The sequence below is a fragment of the Orcinus orca genome, chromosome 19 (assembly GCF_937001465.1).
Source record: "Orcinus orca chromosome 19, mOrcOrc1.1, whole genome shotgun sequence".
Lineage (NCBI taxonomy): Eukaryota > Metazoa > Chordata > Mammalia > Artiodactyla > Delphinidae > Orcinus > Orcinus orca.
In genome coordinates, this window is record NC_064577.1 from 42024249 (window position 1) to 42040759 (window position 16511).

Genomic DNA, 16511 nt, shown 5'->3' on the forward strand with positions numbered 1-16511 from the left:
CACACACACACACCTGTAACCACATCCAGGTCAAGATACAGAACATTATGTTCATAGCAGCACTGTTTGCAGTAGCCAAGACATAGAAGCAACCTAAATGTCCATCAACAGATGAATGGATAAAGAAGATATGGTCCATATATACAATGGAATATTACTCAGCCATAAAAAAGAATGAAATATTGCCATTTGCAGCAACATGGATGGACCTGAGATTATCATACTAAGTGAAGTAAGTTAGACAGAGAAAGACAAATATCATATGATATCACTTATATGTGGAATCTAAAAAAATGTTACAAAGCAACTTATTTACAAAACAAAAATAGACTCACAGACATAGAAAACAAACTTATGGCTACCAAGGGGGAAAGTGGGGGAGAAATAAAGTAGGAGTTTGGGATTAACAGATATACACTACTATATATAAAATAGATAAACAAGGACCTACGGTATAGCACAAGGAACTATATTCAATATCTTTAATAACCTATAATGGAAAAGAATATATATATATACACATACATATATGTATATGTACATATACATATATGTATAAATGTATGTGTATATACATAACTGAATCACTTTGCTGTACACCTGAAACTAAACACAACATTGTAAATCAACTATACTTAAATGAAAAAAAAAAGATACAGAACTTTTTTCTAAACCAGGGAATTCCCCTGGGCATATTTTTTTTAATTAATTAATTTATTTATTTGGCTGCGTCAGGTCTTAGTTGCGGCACGCGGGCTCTCTAGTTGTGGCACGAGGGCTTAGTTGCCCCGCAGCATATGTGGGATCTTAGTTCCCTCACCAGGGATCGAACCCTCATCCCCTGCATTGGAAGGCGGATTCTTAACCACTGGACCACCAGGGAAGTCCCTGACACAGAACATTATTATTACCACACAGGGCTTCTTCACACCCCTTCAATACTCTCTCCCACCCCATGAGTAACCACTATTTTCACTCCAATCCCCATAATTTTGCCTGTTTTTTAACTTCTCTAAACAGAATTATATAGTGTGTAGTTTATATGTCTGGTTTGCTTACTCAATATTATGTCTATGAGATTCATTTACACAGGTAGTAGTCATTTGTTCCTTTTATTGCTATGTAATATTCCATTATAAGAATATACTACAATTGATTTGTCCATTCACCTGTTGAAGGATACTTGGGTTTTTTCTAACTTCTTTATCATGAATATACACCTAGGAATAGAAATGCTAGGTCACAGGTACGGTGTACATTTAGTTTTAGTAGATACGACCGCACAGTTTTCCAAACTGGTTGTACCAATTTAGACTCCCGCCAGCAATGTACAGAAGTGCCAGTTGCTCCGCATTCTCACTGACACCTGGTATCGCTGCTCTTTAAGTTTAGCCATACATTATCTGATTCAGGTTTGTAAAAGAGCACCCTGGCTGCAGTGTGGAGACCCAATTGGTGGGGTTAAGAGCAGGTTGGAGAAAGGAAGCTGAGAGCCCAGGTAGGAGGCTAGTGCAGTCGTCCAGGGAAGACGTGAAAGCGTCTGGACTGGGTGGTAATAGAGAAATCGTAGAGAAGTGGACTGATCAGGTTGTGTTCTGGAGTTGTAACCGCCGGGCCGGGCCGATGAGATGAGTGAGGGATGAGGGATAGAGGCATAGAGGGTGAGTCTTAGATTCTCGCCTGGAAGCCTGGAAAACTTGGGTGGATAAGAGGACCTTTTTTTTTTTTTTTTTTTTGTACGCGGGCCTCTCACTGTTGTGGCGTCTCCCGTTGCAGAGCACAGGCTCCAGACGCGCAGGCTCAGTGGCCATGGCTCACGGCCCAGCCGCTCCGCGGAATGCGGGATCCTCCCGGACCGGGGAACGAACCTGCGTCCCCCTCATCGGTAGGCGGACTCTCAATCACTGCGCCACCAGGGAAGCCCGAGAGGACCATTTTCTGAGATGCAGAAGACTGAGGGAATAACTGATGCAGGATGAGGGAAGGTCAAGGGCTCACGTGTAGCTATTTGAGTATGTGATGTCTCCTGGAGCTCAGGCTCTCATTAGAGCCTAACACGAGGCTCTAGATTCTCCGCATAGTATAACTGGTAGGTACTGGTTGTGTGCAGAGTGCATGCTGTCTGGGTAGCGGCTAGAGCAGCGGTCCCCAACCTATTTGGCACCCGGGACCGGTTTCGTGGAAGACAATTTTTCCACGGATGGCGGGGGGGATGGTTTAGGCGGTAATGCGAGCAATGGGGAGAGGCAGATGAAGCTTCGCTCGCTCACCCGCCGCTCACCTCCTGCGGTGCGGCCCGGTTCCTAACACGCCACGGACCACTACCGGTCCACCGCCTGGGGGTTGGGGACCCCTGGGCTAGAGAACGTGCATGCTGTCTATAGCGGACACATCTGGGTTAGGGGCCCCGTTCTGCCCCCTCGCTCGCCCTGTAACTTGGACATTATGCTGGGACTGCCCAGCTTCTAGCTTCCACCTCACAGTGTTGGAATTAAACGCGATCACATATCCATGGCACCTGAAACGTGGAAGAACGAAAACATTCACGCTTGCAAGTCCCAGGCACTAGGTGGCTTTTCTCCCAAGGTTAGCGCCTTTTCCTCTCACCCACATTTTCAAAGTCACTCCAGAACAGCCTGGTTGAGGTAGCCCAGAGCCCCAAAAAGTGACTCCCTCTCCCCTCCCTCGGCCTTTCCTTCCCCAGGCTCAAAGAAACAGAATGGAGAACAGCAGACGGGTTGATTCAGAATTTTATCAGCTTTTACTCCACCGGGAGGTTTCTGCAATGACAACCGAGCCTGTACAGTACACACGTTTCACTCTGGAAAAGCTGTGGGGCACAGGAAGGCGTCCGGGAGGCCCCTGGGCGGCAGCAGGGCAGGCGTCAAGGCTAGGGGTGGGCAGCAGCAGAGACTGGACCAGCGGGCCCCAGGGTTTGGGGAGGATGATGAGAGCTGGAGTGACAAGGCTGCTAAGAGGGGTCAGGAGGAAGGGCGGCTGCAGGGAGAGAAGGGCACATCAGCAGTAGCAGGGAGGAGTAGATAGACAGAGGTCCCTGTCTGTGAGGGATGGAGGGGGTGGGACACAGCGCCTGTGAATGTGCTGGGGGTGGGGAGTCTATAGACATTTTGGGGGGGGGGCAGGAGCAAGACAGACCGCTGTATAAAAGGGACTGTACAACATAACCTATGATACACTGTTTACATATGATACAAGGCTCTTTCCCTCTTTGAGTTTTAAAAAATAAATTTACAATTCCCGAGCTTTTGGTAAAAAATATATACACTCTCAGAATAGGAACGGCAGCTGCTTTGGCTGCTGCCTCTTCGGAAGGGAAAGAGGTGGTGCCAGAAAGGAGGGTGAGGCTGCACCAGGAAACCTCACACCGTAGCTGCCGGGAGCCCTGCACCCCTCAGCCCTGGAGGCCCGTGATGGGAGACAGAGGGGAGACAGACAGGTAATAAAGGCATCGCCAGAGCCCAGTTTTGCCTTTCCAGTCTCTGCCGTTTCGTTCCCCACCTTGGGGGGCTGCCTGCCCCAGGTACAGGGGTCCACCCCACCCCAGCTCTGATGGGAAGGACCAAGGGGGAGTCAAGACAGGGAGGAGGATGAGACCATGTGTTGGTATCCCACAGAAGAGCCAGAAGGGAGGTGACAACTCCCTGCTTAGCAGTGAGACACCCAAACAGCAGGAGTATGGACAGCGGGCACCCCAACCCGACCCTGCCACACCTCACCCCACTGCAATGCAGACGGAGGGTCCAATAGGCAGCTTAGGCCAGTGTTTCCCTGAGCATCTTTCACCCTCTCATGGGAGCCCACCCAGGGACCTTTGGGAGGCCTGAGGGGGGAAATCCTAAGGGCTGATGGGTAACCCTCCCGTCTGCTGCTTCTCCTTGCCCTCCCGAGCAGCTTCACCCACAGGCCTGGACATACAGGGCATCAGAGGAGCTGGGCAGGGAGTGGTGGGGCGGCGAAAGCACCCCACACCGTCCCAGCGGCAGAGTAGACAAGGGTAGCACCAAACAGAAGGACCCCCTCCCCGGCACACAAAACACCCTCCCTCAACTACCAGATGCACTCCTGCTCCTTCAAAGGGGGCGCACATACCCACACACACACGCACGCACACACCCACACGGACACAAGGTAACTATAATATTCGGGGGTCCATCTAGGGGTCCCAGCGTGACCATGGAGAAGCCTGGCAGGCGGTGGAGAGGAAGGACTCCAATCCCTCCCGTAACTCCGCTCTGCGAGATGGGAAGGGGGGCAGCTTTCCCGCCTGCTTGGGAAGAGGAGGCTGGGAACTGCACCTCCGGAACAGACCTCTATGCGAGGGGCTGGGGAAGGAGCTCTCTGCCCACTTTCCCTGGGAGGGCAGGCACCAGCAGAGTGTGGTTTGGGCTTGAAGGAGCAAGGCGGAGAGGACTTCAGCAGGACGAACAGGCTTGTGAGTCCAGGCCTAAGTCCACCCAACTCTTTCCTGCTCCCGGGGACAGAGGTCAGACGTGGGTTGGGACGTCGTGCAAAGTGCTTGAGTGCCAGGCGCCCAAGGACCCTGGTGAAGGGCCAGCCAGAAGCTCCGTTCTCACTGACTATTGGCCTCCAGCTTGTAGGAGAGCTCGAAAAGGAGGTTCTGGTTGTCGATGACCTGGAACTGGCGCACGTAGGCCTTGGTCTGCAGGTGATGCGGGGAGGCCTCCATATCAAGGCCTGGGGGTGTGAAGACAGGGAGGCAGTCAGGGTGCTGGCCACCCTTCTTCCCCTACACACATACCAGCCAGAGGAGAAGGGTGTGGATTGGGACAGATGTTGGGCAGGAGGGCCCCCCGGGCAGGCCAAGGAGAGAATGGAGAAATGACACATTTTAGGAAATAAACATTTAAGTGGGGACCTCTCCCAGGAACCCCCCTGCTCAGTCAAAGCTCTACCTGCAACGCTCTCAAAACGCCGCGGGTTACTCACAAAGGGGCCGGCTCCGGTATTTGCGGACGGTCCTCACTTTTTCAGCCACTGAATGCTGGGAGATGACAAGGAATGAGTCCTGAAAAGGGCACAGAAAGATGCCCCCCCTTCTAATGCTCTCCCTCCTCCAATCTCCAACTCTCTTGGTTTAACTCCCTCCAGTCCCCAGCTCTGGAGGGTCTCTAAAGGACCAAAGAAGGAGTACAATAGGGTGCCAGGTGAGGGGGAGGCAGAGTTGCCCCCCCACCCCAAGCTGCCTGTCAGTTTTGCCACCCGTGGGCAGGTTGTCACAGTGACACCTCCAGGAAGACAGGAGTCTGTCAGGCAAGCTGGGCGCCATGAGGAAGGCTGGCACCGTTAGGGGGGATGCCAGGAGAGGACGAGGATGCCAGCCCTCCCCCACTCAATGGGAGTGAGGTTGGCAGTGCCACTCACCAGCTTCTCAATGTTCACCAAACCATCTACAAGGGTCTTACTCCCCTCGTGCAGGAAAGTCAGGTCTAGGGATGGGGAGAGAAGCAAATGGGTAAGAGAGGAGGTCCAAAGGGCCCTTCCCCTCCCCCCGACCGCACTCAATCTGGGGGGAACTCCTCTCTAGGTGGGTTCAGAGAGAGTTGAACACACAGAGCTGAGTTCAGAGGGGACAGAGGGTCAGAATGGGGCATGGAGAGTGTGGAGAGAACGTAGCTTGGAAGTGACTCTCACCTTTGAGGATCAGAGGCACGAAAGGAATCACAGGGGGTTTCATCTTGGAGATCACTTCTCGGTAGCTTTTGTGGTTCCTGCAGGGGTCCTAGCATTCCACAGAAGAGGGATAAAGGGACAGACAGGCCCAGTGTACCCCAAAGTCATCCCCCACTCCCTCCCTCAGCCCCTGCCCTAGAAATATCTTCAATCAGATAGGGGTGTGTTTGGGTGTCTTGCTTGGGGCTCAACTGCTCTCCCCTCTCCTCCAGGGATAACGAAGCAGCAATCCTCCCATCTTCCCTCCCAGCGTGGTGGGCAAGGGCGGGCAGGGGTGGGGGGACCCAGGCACTAAACACCTTGAAAGGGAAGCTTGAGGTAAAAGGTTTATGGGCACAGAAATTCTCTGGGGTGCCAGTCCAGGGGCAGATAATAGAGCCAAACCCACTCACTGTCAGGTTCTCAAATTTGCGGAACAAGTTCTTGAATTTCCCTGGCAGCTTCTGCAGTTTGAAGGAAGAAGAGATGTCAGAGTCTGGAGCTCCTTGGGTTTCACGGGATCTCCTGACTAATCCCCAGGTGTTAGAGGGGGAAAGGGTCTGAGTGTCTCCCAGGGGGCTGGGAAGCTGGCCAGCGGGGAAGTAGAACCAGCCCTGGGCTAGGTCTGGGGAGCTTGAAGCGGCCCAGAGGAACGAGTTATTCTGGGGAAATGGAGGCCTCTGCAGATGCACGTGCCACGTACAAGGCCTCACTGGGTGCTGTCTGAAAGCCAAGAGCTAAGGCTGCGATCTGGCCGGGACTGCCCCTCCCATCCCACCCCCCCACCCCCACCCCCACCCCCACCCCCAGGGGAATCCGCCTCTACTAATCTGCCCTGGGACCGGGTCCCTCAGCCCTGCTGTGTGCCCCGGGGCTGTATTTGCCAGAAGAGGGCCCCTCCTTCCAATCGGCACAAAAGCTCCCCAGAGGCGAGCAGCGGTCCCGGGAGGCCGCTTTGGGGTGAGCCCGAGATGTCTAGGCTGAGGGTGGAGGCCAAGACCCCCGAGGTGGGCCAGCACAGGTGGGAGGAGAGGAAAGGAAAGAGGTCTCATCACCTCCCAGGTGAGCCTCAGGCGGCTGACCGCGGCGTTGTCCAGCCCCATGACCACGGCGAAGAAGGACAGCAGGTCCTGGTTCTGCTTGCAGCTGCGGGGGCGGGAGGCGGGGTCAGCGGGGGGGCGGCTGGCCATGGCCTCCCCCTCCGCGGCCGCCGCACTCACATGGCCGCGATCTTGATGAACTTCTTGAGCAGCTGCGCGCGCTTGCCCGGGGCCTCGCAGAGCAGCACCTCGGTGGCCACCCAGTGCGTGACCTCGCTGCAGCGCTGCAGCAGCAGCTCCAGGTTGGCCGTTTCCCGGCGGCCGCGCTCCCCGTGGAACACGTAGTCCACGAACTCCAGCTGCACCCGCGGTGGCAGGAGGGGCCGCCAGGGCGTGGGGAGTGCGGGTGGGAAGAGGGCAGTGAGAGGCGGTGAGCAGGGTAAGGCAGGAGGACGGGGGCGGGAGGGGTGGAAAATAGAAGAAAACCGGGACAGGACAGGATGCAACAGAGAGGGGGGAGAAAAGACAACCAACATTAATAATGCTCTACCATCTACTGAACACTTACCCGGTGCCAGGCGCTTGAACCGTCTGATCGACATTATTGTCCTTGCCTTATTTTCTTTAATAGTGAATATTTTACGAATTCTAACCGTGGGTCAGGTTCTGTGTAAGCAGCAATTGCATCCTGAACCACCCAGGGAGGGGGGCGGGTAAGGCGAGGTGTTTCCTCTCTCTTTGCTTTTTTTTTTTTTTTTAAGATAAAGGGAACAAAGGCTTAGAGAGGTTCTGGCGGCACACTGCCCCAGGGCACGCTGCCAGAGAGCGTCCTAACCAGAACTTTCAGCCCAGACGCTGCCTCCCTCCAGGCCCCCAGCCCAGCTCCAGCCTCAATCCCCACCTCGTGCACACAGCGGAACAGCTCCCAGTGGAAGGCAGTAAGGTGGTTGGCGACGTCCTCAGGCTCACCTCGGTGGATCTCTGTGTCTCCAGGGGAGACCTGGATCTCCTCGGGGAGGGGCACCTGGTGGCAGGCAGGGACATGGGCTGGGCTTCTGAATTTCTGCTCCCGGTCCCTCTCAGCCTTCCCTGTCAGCCCAGGCTTGTGAAGTTCTTACCAGGGCCTCATAGCTGTCTCGGGTACAGGCAAACAGGTGACTGTTGATGCCCAGCGTGGTGAAGACACAGTCTTCGGTCGGCTGGAGAAGGACCTTCTCTGCAGGAGAACGAGCTGCCCTGCCTCAGCCCCGGCCCCTGTACCCTCACACACCCCAGCCACCACCGCCGTCCCCTCCAGAAACTCCTAATCCCGCCCAGACATGTTCTAGACTAACAGGACTCATATCATCACCAGTTTATGCCATATTTATCTGACATTTTTCAAAAAATGAGTTCTCTTGCATTTATAACCTCCTTTTGGCTCCCAACCTTCTTTATAGCTCTTCTCTTAGTCTATCATCCCTGTGACACTGGGAAAGCAGGAATTTTTTTTTCTGAATTAGAGGAAAATAAGGCTATGACTACACTGCAGGGTTTTTGCCTTCCTACCGGGATTGGAGGCCCACCCTGTGCCTTTGGCCTCAAAAACGTAGCATCCTTAGATGCTCGTGGAAGTTAAAGGACAAGATTCCAATGTAAGAGGCAAAGCACCCAGGCAGCATGCAAGTGTCCTGGACCACTGCTCCCCAACTTTAATGTGCACAAGAATCACCCGGGGATCTTGTTAAAACGCACATTCTGATTCTGCAGGTCTGGAGTGGGGTCTGAGATACTGCATTTTTAGCAAGCTCCCAGGTGATGCTCATGTGTCTGGTCCCAGGACCGCACTTGGAGTAGCAGCCAGGGCCTAGAATTCAGTCTTTACTCCTGCCCCAAGGCACTGGGCTTGTGAATTTCTTTTTTTGTGCCCCCCGCCCCCCCCACCCCCGCTCCCCAGCCCAGCTCCTTCTGACCCTCACCTCCTGAGGAGGCCACAGCTACCAGGATGAGGGAATCCTCACGCCCCGCAGGCTCCTCTGAGTACTGCAATTTCTCCGTCACAGAGCCCAGAATGTCCTGCACAGATGCTGAGAGGCGGCTGCGTATGGTCACGTAGGAATGGTCAGGCATATAGACCCGGCAGAAGACTGGATAGAGACCGGGAGGTGGTTTTTCACCAGTGGGCAGAACAGCAGCATCAGCACAGTTCCCCCCTGGGCACCTCTGTTCCCCACCCCACCCCAACCTGAAATTGGTTGGCCTCTGAAAAATATGCTGTGAAAAGGACTGGTTCTATGAAAAAGGGAGACTCCACAGAGGGTGCCCGAGATCCGGAGCCCCCGGAGCCACTAAGGAATCCCTGCCCCTCCTACGGTCCACACTCACTCTCATCGGAACCCCGGAAGGCCACGCGGGTCTGCAGACAGGAGTCTATCCGACGGAAGTGGCGGAAGAGTGGCTTCACCTGCTTGCTGGGCAGCTGGCTGTCGTCCGGGATCCTGCTGTGGACACAGCTGGGCATCAGGAAGTCCTGCCAGGCATACTGCATGCAAGGCAGGCAACATCAATCAGGGATATCAGAACTGGTCAAGGATGCCCCGGCATCAGGTTCAGAGAGTGGTGAAGGGGGTAAGAAGAGAGGACGATGGCCAGCATGGGACAACTGTCTGAATGACCCAAATCAAATGCCACCTCGTCCGTGAATTCTTCTCTATCCATCCCACCCACCAGGAGAGTTCACCATTTTGTCTTAATAGCTGTAGGACATTGGGCTAATATTTGTTTATGTTCATGTCTTATCTCTTTTACAAGATTGAGAGCTGACTGAATTTTATTTTCATCCTACAGGTCTAGCACACTGCCTGGCACATGGTAGGTGTAGGTCATCAGCTGTCTGCTGAATTTTGCCAACAAGAACTTCACAGTCTGGGGGACTTGCCCAGTGGTGCAGTGGTTAAGAATCCGCCTGCCAGTGCAGGGGACACGGTTCAAGCCCTGGTCCGGGAAGATCTCACATGCCGCAGAGCAGCTAAGCCTGTGCTCCACAACTACTGAGGCTGCGCTCTAGAGCCTACGAGCCACAACTACTGAGCCCGTGTGCCACAACTACTGAAGCCCGCGCGCCTAGAGCTTACGCTCCACAACAAGAGAAGCCACTGCAATGAGAGGCCCGCGCACCGCAATGAAGAGCAGCCCCCGCTCACTGCAACTAGAGAAAGCCCGCACGCAGCAACGAAGACCCAACGCAGCCAAAAATAAAATAAATTAAAAAAAAAAAAAGAACTTCACAGTCTGGGAGGGAGGGAGACATGCATACAGCTACATCTAACACGAGGCAGGAGGTGTTAGGTGATATAATAAAGGTACAAGAAGAGTTACGTTGGTATGGGGGAGGGACAGCTACTACTAAAAGATGCCTTCACTGGGAGGATGGCATTTGACCTGGACCTTGAAGGACAACAGGAAGAGAAGGGGGTGGGAGGAGGGCACGCTGGGGTGAACCACATAAGTGACAGCAGGAAGTTGGGAACACAAAGGTGTTCGTGGAATGGTGGGGTGTATAGGGAGTGTCACGGGTGAAGGGGGATGTGGGAGATGAGATGGGAAGAATGACCAGAGGCAGAAAGAGAGAGTCTCGGATGTTGCAACTTTATCTTGTAGGCAATGGGGGGCCGTGGATATTCTTGGAACAGAAGCACAATGTTGTCAAGTTTGAAAGATCTCTCTGGGGTCAGCATAAGAAAGACACAAAACCATAAGCTGAAGCCCTGGATGGGAGGCTGTGGCGATAATCCAGGTGAGAGATAATGACGCCTAAATGAGGGTTATGATGGTGGGATGGAGCAGGGAGAAACTGAAAGGGCTGAAAAGATGGAGGGATGGATGCGGTAGTGTCCTGAAGCCAGCTCACATTGGTTCATGAAAGCAGATTGTTAAATTTTGGGGAGTTCTGCCAACTGGTTTTTAAACATAGCCATTCAAAAATTAATTATACATACATATGTAAACTTACATATATATAAAACATATAATTATATATAAACATATATATATATGTTTTATAAACTTACAGCCAAATTATTACCCAAAAAGTAGTTTCCTAATTGTTTCACTACCTTTTACTATTATCTATGCTCTTCAGGTTAAGTTACATCTGTTGGATTTATATGGTGAAGATAGTACCTAATGGCCTGCTACTGCACATCTCTTCCCAACTTCACATTCAGTAATGTCATACTGGTAGCTTGGAATCAACCACAGTGAGAGAATTTACACCATGGGAATCAGCAAAAGCTATAAACCAGGGCTCTTTTTCCTGAAGTGCTGATCATTCAATATTTATCAGTACACCATTGGATTGACAAATAAATGGATGGGAGAATGGACCCCAAAAATGACTGGAGACAGTGCTTTGTGCTACTCTCCAGTAAGAGAAAGGGAATGAAAATAAAAGCATCTTGGAGCCCAAAGGCCACAGGCACCCAGCCCTGTAATAGAGGAACAAGGGGGATTTCTTTCCTGTCCCCTCCCCCAGCCTATTCCCCTCACTTTAGCTCCACTGTTTCCACAAGCTGGTGCAGCCTCAGTGTGTCCTCTCGCAGGTCCTGGTAAAGGGACTCATCCTTCATAATCAGCAGGTACAGATCCTGCAGAGATGAGAAGAGAGAAGGTGAGGGCAGGGGTCTCAAGCATCACCCTCTGCAAGGGCGGGGCAGGGTCTCCATGCCTGCGAGCACAGAAGAACCGTACATGCTAAGGCTCACTGGCATCATTTCCTTCCAGGTACCCAGCTTGAGAAGTATGGTTCCTTCAAAGGGGTCCCCTTCCAGAGCAAACAGCCTGCTCACCCACCTTCTCATCCCAGGCCCACCTTGATGATGCGGCCAGCCCCCTCTTCCTCCTGCAGCAGCCCTTGGTAGGTGTCCAAGAAATGAAGGAGCATGGCTAGACAGGCCTGCTTCCGGCCAAGCCCCTCGGGGCCCTCCATGCCTCCTGCCCAAACAAAGCTGACCCCTAAGTTAAGAAAAAGCCCTGGGCAGGCAGACCTGAGGACACCGGGAAGGGGTATGGGAGGCAATGGGAGGCAAGGCTACCCCTAAAAATTCTCTAGGTTTGGGGCCATGGAGAAAGGGGCTCCAGGGGCCCTTGGAACCAAGACCACCTCATGCCCCAGCCCAGGTTTTTGCCAGAGTAGGTAGGGATGACACCCACTAGACCACATCCAGCTCCTGCCCCTGCCTGTTTGAATTTCACCTGAGAAAATTCACTAGAAGCTACTCTGCCTGGACCCACCCAACCCCTGATCAGCCCACAGCCTGGAGCTTACAGCAGGCTGATAAAGGCCAATGGTGCTAACCACAAGCCTGACAAGACTTCAGTGTAAGGCCTGGTGTTTCTAAGAGAGCCTATGATATTCTACTCACTGGCCTGACGTTTATAATTAGGTCCTAGAATAACCTGGTGAGAGGCCCTGTGAATAGCCCAGCCAGTGGCTTTTCTCTAGTAGACCCCACTGAAGCACAGCCACGACCTGATGTTTACATCAGACCCTGTAATAACTCACTGGGCAACCAGATGTTCAGATCAATAATTCAGTGGGGAGAGAGGCACTCTTAATAGAGTAATAACCCCTTACATCTATACAGGGCTCTGCAGTCTCCAGAGCACTCCCACATCTGCTGTCAGAATGGTCTCCACAGCAGCCCCATAGAGAGGCAGGGCAGGTGCTATTTACCCCCGTTTTACAGAAGAGGAAACTGAGGCCCCAGGAGGTTAGGTGAGCTGCCCAAGGTCACACAGCTGGTGAGTGAAAAACCTGGAATTGAAACCCAGGTGTGTTTTCTAGGGAAGAGCTTAGACCCTCACATCACATGTGGGGTGGGGGGGGGGGCTCCCTCCTGACCTCCCCTTTTGCAAGCTCCCCAAAAGGATATTACTGGTGTAGCTCCTGCAGAAACTTCTCCGTGGGAAGGAAGAGAGAATGCGTGAGGACGATGTCATCCAGCAGGATATCTGTAGAGAGCAATTGTCACCACTGATGTCGGGAGGGCACTTCCAGGACCCAATTTGACACTCACCACCCCCTCTCTTGCCTCCGAGGGCAAATTCTCTTTAGCCAGGCTGGAGCCCCAGCCACCTGCCCAGTCACGCTCTGCACACACACACGCGCACACACACACATGTGAAGGTTCTGGGCAGCCGCTGCGGGGGTGGGGTTGGCAGCTGCCGAGGCGGCTGGAGAGAAGGAGGGGGCGCGCTTGCATGGCCACGCCCACTTCTCTCCAATGTGTGTGGGAAGCTGGTCAGTTAATACACCAAGCTTGAGATCTGCCTGAAAAAAAGAGGAAGAGGTAGCCCCCAGAAGTGTCTCTAGACAAAGAGAACTTTTAAGCACAGAGGTTAGGGTCAACGTGTGTGTGTGTGTGTGTGTGTGTGTGTGTGTGTGTGTGTCCCTCCGCCCTTCTTCACTCCCTACCTAACAAATTTGAGTTCCAACTAGGCAGGTGAGAACCAGCCCCATTCAAAGGGAGAGGGAGCGACTGCCATCTCTTTGATCCCAAAGCCTTTAAATAGAAAGCCTGTGTCCTCCGGACGCCCAGGGATGAAAGAGTTAATGATGGAAGGGTGGAGGGGAGTGGTTCCTCACACCACCCTTTCTCCCTCCACACCCCCATCTGGGCCTGGCTCAGCTCGTCAGCCAGGTACAAGGTCGCCCTGACTTGCAGCCAGACCTGGGGTGGGGCAGGGCAGCCTGGCACACACAGACAGGCAGGGTTCGGGGAGGGAGCCAGGTGTCCTCACCAGGACAGGTTAGGGCCAGGTCCCCAGGTACTGCCCCAGGGCAAAACCAAGGCTTCTGATGGCCCCCGGGTCACCGTCCCCTGGCCTCCAATTCCAGCCATGAAGGTGGAGCAGGAGAATCAACACCAGATCCTCTACTTCAACTACTTCATTTCACAAATGAGAAACTGAGGCCCAGAGCTGTGGGAGGGACTTGCGTGGAGCTGGAGTAAGAACCCAGACTCCTGAGGCCAGCAGAGCGTCAGAGTACAGTGGGCAGGTGGGGCTGCTTAGACGTTTGAGAGCCTTTGGTTAGTTTGGGGTACCTTCTGTAAGTCCCCTCCTCCCACACGCCCTGGGAGGGAACCGAGATGGCTTAAGAACATTGGTTATATTGGAGAATATCAGAGTGGCAGGTTACGCTGATTCTCATTCACTCTGGGACTGGTTTGGGGTTCCCCAAAGCAGTTACTCTGGGGATCCAGCCTGCCAGTCCAGATAATACGGTGACAGTCAGTTCAAGAGTCCTTCCCCAGGGAAGACTGAGCAGCGCCTGTGGCACCAGGCCCCTGCCCCTGCGGAAGGGGAAAGACAGTTTCTCCCTTTTCCTCTCTGCCAAGTTTTTAAAGTGAGTCTGAGCCCCCCAGCCCTGACCCTCAGCTCCAGGTATGGGGACGAGGAATAGGGATGCCCAAAATCTTTCCTCTACTCTTTATCTCACAGGAGAGCTAAACAGAGCAAAGGAAGAGGAACGTGGGGGCAGAGTGGGGGAGATGCTGCTATGGGGGCTACAGTTTGGCGTCTGTCTCTTCCAAGGCAGGCTCTGGTCCAATGTACAGCCTCCCCAGGGAATGTGTCATAGAGACATAGGGTGTGTGGTGTAGGCGGCAAGTTATGGTTAAGAGAGCTGTGTGTGTCTGATATTTTTCTAATTAAATCCAAAAGGTGTCAGCTCCCCAGGGCAACTACAACCTGAGCCAAGGAGAGTACCTGGGTGTTGAGAAAAATCTAGGGGAGCGGAGCCCCATTCCACACACCTGGGTTAGGACTCCCTGCAAAGGTCTGGGAGCAAAGCATGAAACCCCATCTTTAGGCCCTCAACCAGGGCTCCCAATCCTCAGACCCCGCTGGGCTTGGTGAAATGCCGAGAGCTAGCCCTAAAGACCCTCCGGTCTTCTACCTCAGCCACTAACCAGCAATCTGAGGCCTCAGTTTCCTCAGAATCCCCTTAGTACGGGTGCTGGTGGGGAGTGGCAAAATAGCATCATCATTCAGGGAATAAGCCTCTCAGGGTGCGGTTATTTTTTAAAGAGGCCATGTGCTGAGGCCTGCCACCGGAAGGGTGGGAGTCGGAGAGGTTCAGACCCCCCGGGATGCTGCAGGGCCCTGATGTCTGCCCAGCTGCCTCTCCCCCAACAAATACCTTCTGAGTCAGCCCCCAACTAGAATACCTCCCTCCCCCCAAGCTGCTAAGGACAATACATCCCTTTGCCGGAGCCCAAAAGGCAGCTTGGGCCGCGTGCCTGTCTGGCACTGCCCCACTGAGTGGGCCAGCCCTCTGCTCTGGGTCTTCTAAACGGAATCGGGGACTCCTGGAAGGTCTTGTGGGGCTTGGCCACCTCTAGGGGGCTGCACTGACTGGTCTGGGCAGCTTCCATCTTAGTGTGTCAGGCCTTAATTTTGGGCCACAGAAGGAGGTAGTCAGCATCAGGGACGCATGAGGGTCTAGATGAAACGTCCAGGTGAGAGGAAGGGTGGCTTAAGGAGAGAAAGGGGTTCAGCTTCTTCTGCAGCCATGGGTGAGGCTGCTACAGGGAGGAAGGTGGCACTGCCACTTCTCTGCTGCAGAAAGGTCTGTTCCTCCCATAGGCCCCCAGCTGACCACTCAACCCTCCCCCGCCCCCACGCCGAGGCTCAGCATAGGGCAACCCCCAACCACCGTCCAAGGGCAAAGGAAGAGGAACCAGGTGGCAACCCCCTACTCCGGGATGGATGAGCCAGCCACCCCTTACCTGAGGCGGCGCTGTCCTTGGTGGCCCCTCCGGCCAGCCGCTCCAGAACCCGGTTCAGAAGATGCTCCGGCCGCTCGGGGGCGCCCAGGGGGGCCCAGGGTGGGGAAGTCAGAGGCTCGCCCGGGGACAGCTCGTCTGAGGAGTATGAGGAAGGGGAGCGCAGGGGACCCCCTCCCCCGAGAGGCCCGGGCCCCGGCACCTCCTCCAGCTGCAGCCAACAGGGCCCCCCGCTGCCGAGATCCTCCGCGACCCCCGCCGGCTCTCCACCGTCCTCCTCTGGGGGCGGCTCCAGACCCGGCTCGGCGAGGGGCTCCCGGAGGAAAGCTGGGAGCAGCAGACGAGACACGCTCTGACGCCGCTGCAGCGGCCGCGGTCCCCCGGCTAGACCGCCGCCCCCGCCAGGTCCCCCACCCCCTCCAGGCCCGCCGCAGCTCCCCGGACCCCCGCCGGGACCTCCCGCCACCGTTCGCCCCGCCAGCTGCGACGTCTGCTTCTTCAAAAATTTCTCCAGCGGCTTCATGCTCCCCCCCGCCCCTTTGCTCGGGGCCGCCGGGGGACCCAGGTGTCCCAGGCACAGGCGGGGGGGGGGTGGGGACACGGTGCTCAGATCTGGAGGGTCACAGCGGAGGGCCGTGCCAGGCGCCGGACTGGGGGCCAGAGGTGCCCGAGGTGCGCTGGCCGGAGTCCAGTGGCCAGGGACCGGGGGAGGTGCCAGAGGGAAGGAGTGCCCGCTCTTAGTGGCCCCCCATGCCGGCTGCAGCGCACGCGGCCCGAAGGGTGGTTAGGCTGCGGGGCCGGTGCCCAAGACTCTGCGCTCCTGGGCCAGGCTGCGGCGGCAGAGCCAGCGGGCGGAGCGCAAGGCTGAGAGAACGCAGCGGCGGCGGCGGCGGCGGCGGCGGTGGCGGCTGCGCTCCCGGCCCGGAGGAAGGTGGCAGAACTGAGACCGCGCCCCCTCCTCCAGTCCCCGCCCAGTCCCCTCCCCTCCCCTAAATGGTCCCGCCCCCTGGGC

The 16511-nt window shown here is 54.9% G+C and overlaps 1 protein-coding gene across 4 annotated transcripts; it reads right to left on the reverse strand.

Moving 5' to 3' along the window:
- Window positions 1-2733: 2733 nt before the first annotated feature.
- On the reverse strand, window positions 2734-16395 carry RAPGEFL1 (Rap guanine nucleotide exchange factor like 1). 4 transcript variants are annotated; one of them, XM_033410823.2, is made up of 15 exons: window positions 15503-16395; window positions 12644-12722; window positions 11581-11716; window positions 11259-11356; window positions 9096-9208; window positions 8690-8857; window positions 7850-7947; window positions 7633-7755; window positions 6912-7090; window positions 6747-6837; window positions 6105-6155; window positions 5674-5761; window positions 5404-5468; window positions 4969-5047; window positions 2734-4716 (listed from the first exon to the last, which is right to left on the reverse strand). In XM_033410823.2, exons 1-15 carry the CDS (start codon window positions 16020-16022, stop codon window positions 4592-4594), a joined length of 2013 nt encoding a protein of 670 aa, XP_033266714.1. In that variant the 5' UTR covers window positions 16023-16395; the 3' UTR covers window positions 2734-4591. The 4 variants fall into 4 exon arrangements, with proteins under 4 accessions (XP_033266714.1, XP_033266712.1, XP_012393235.1 ...); XM_033410821.2 differs by having other exon boundaries at window positions 9096-9211; XM_012537781.3 differs by having other exon boundaries at window positions 4969-5023; window positions 15503-16393.
- Between the last annotated feature and the right edge of the window lie 116 nt (window positions 16396-16511).

What these genes read in the sequence shown, in the direction of transcription:
- RAPGEFL1 (XM_033410821.2), bottom strand. Translation starts at nt 16,022, where the DNA reads ATGAAGCCGCTGGAGAAATTTTTGAAGAAGCAGACGTCGCAGCTGGCG. An exon ending in CAAGGACAGCGCCGCCTCAG is followed by an intron (nt 12,723 to 15,502) that starts GTAAGGGGTGGC and finishes TGCTCTCTACAG; the next exon opens with ATATCCTGCTGGATGACATC. An exon ending in GGGCTGGCCGCATCATCAAG is followed by an intron (nt 11,357 to 11,580) that starts GTGGGCCTGGGA and finishes TCATCTCTGCAG; the next exon opens with GATCTGTACCTGCTGATTAT.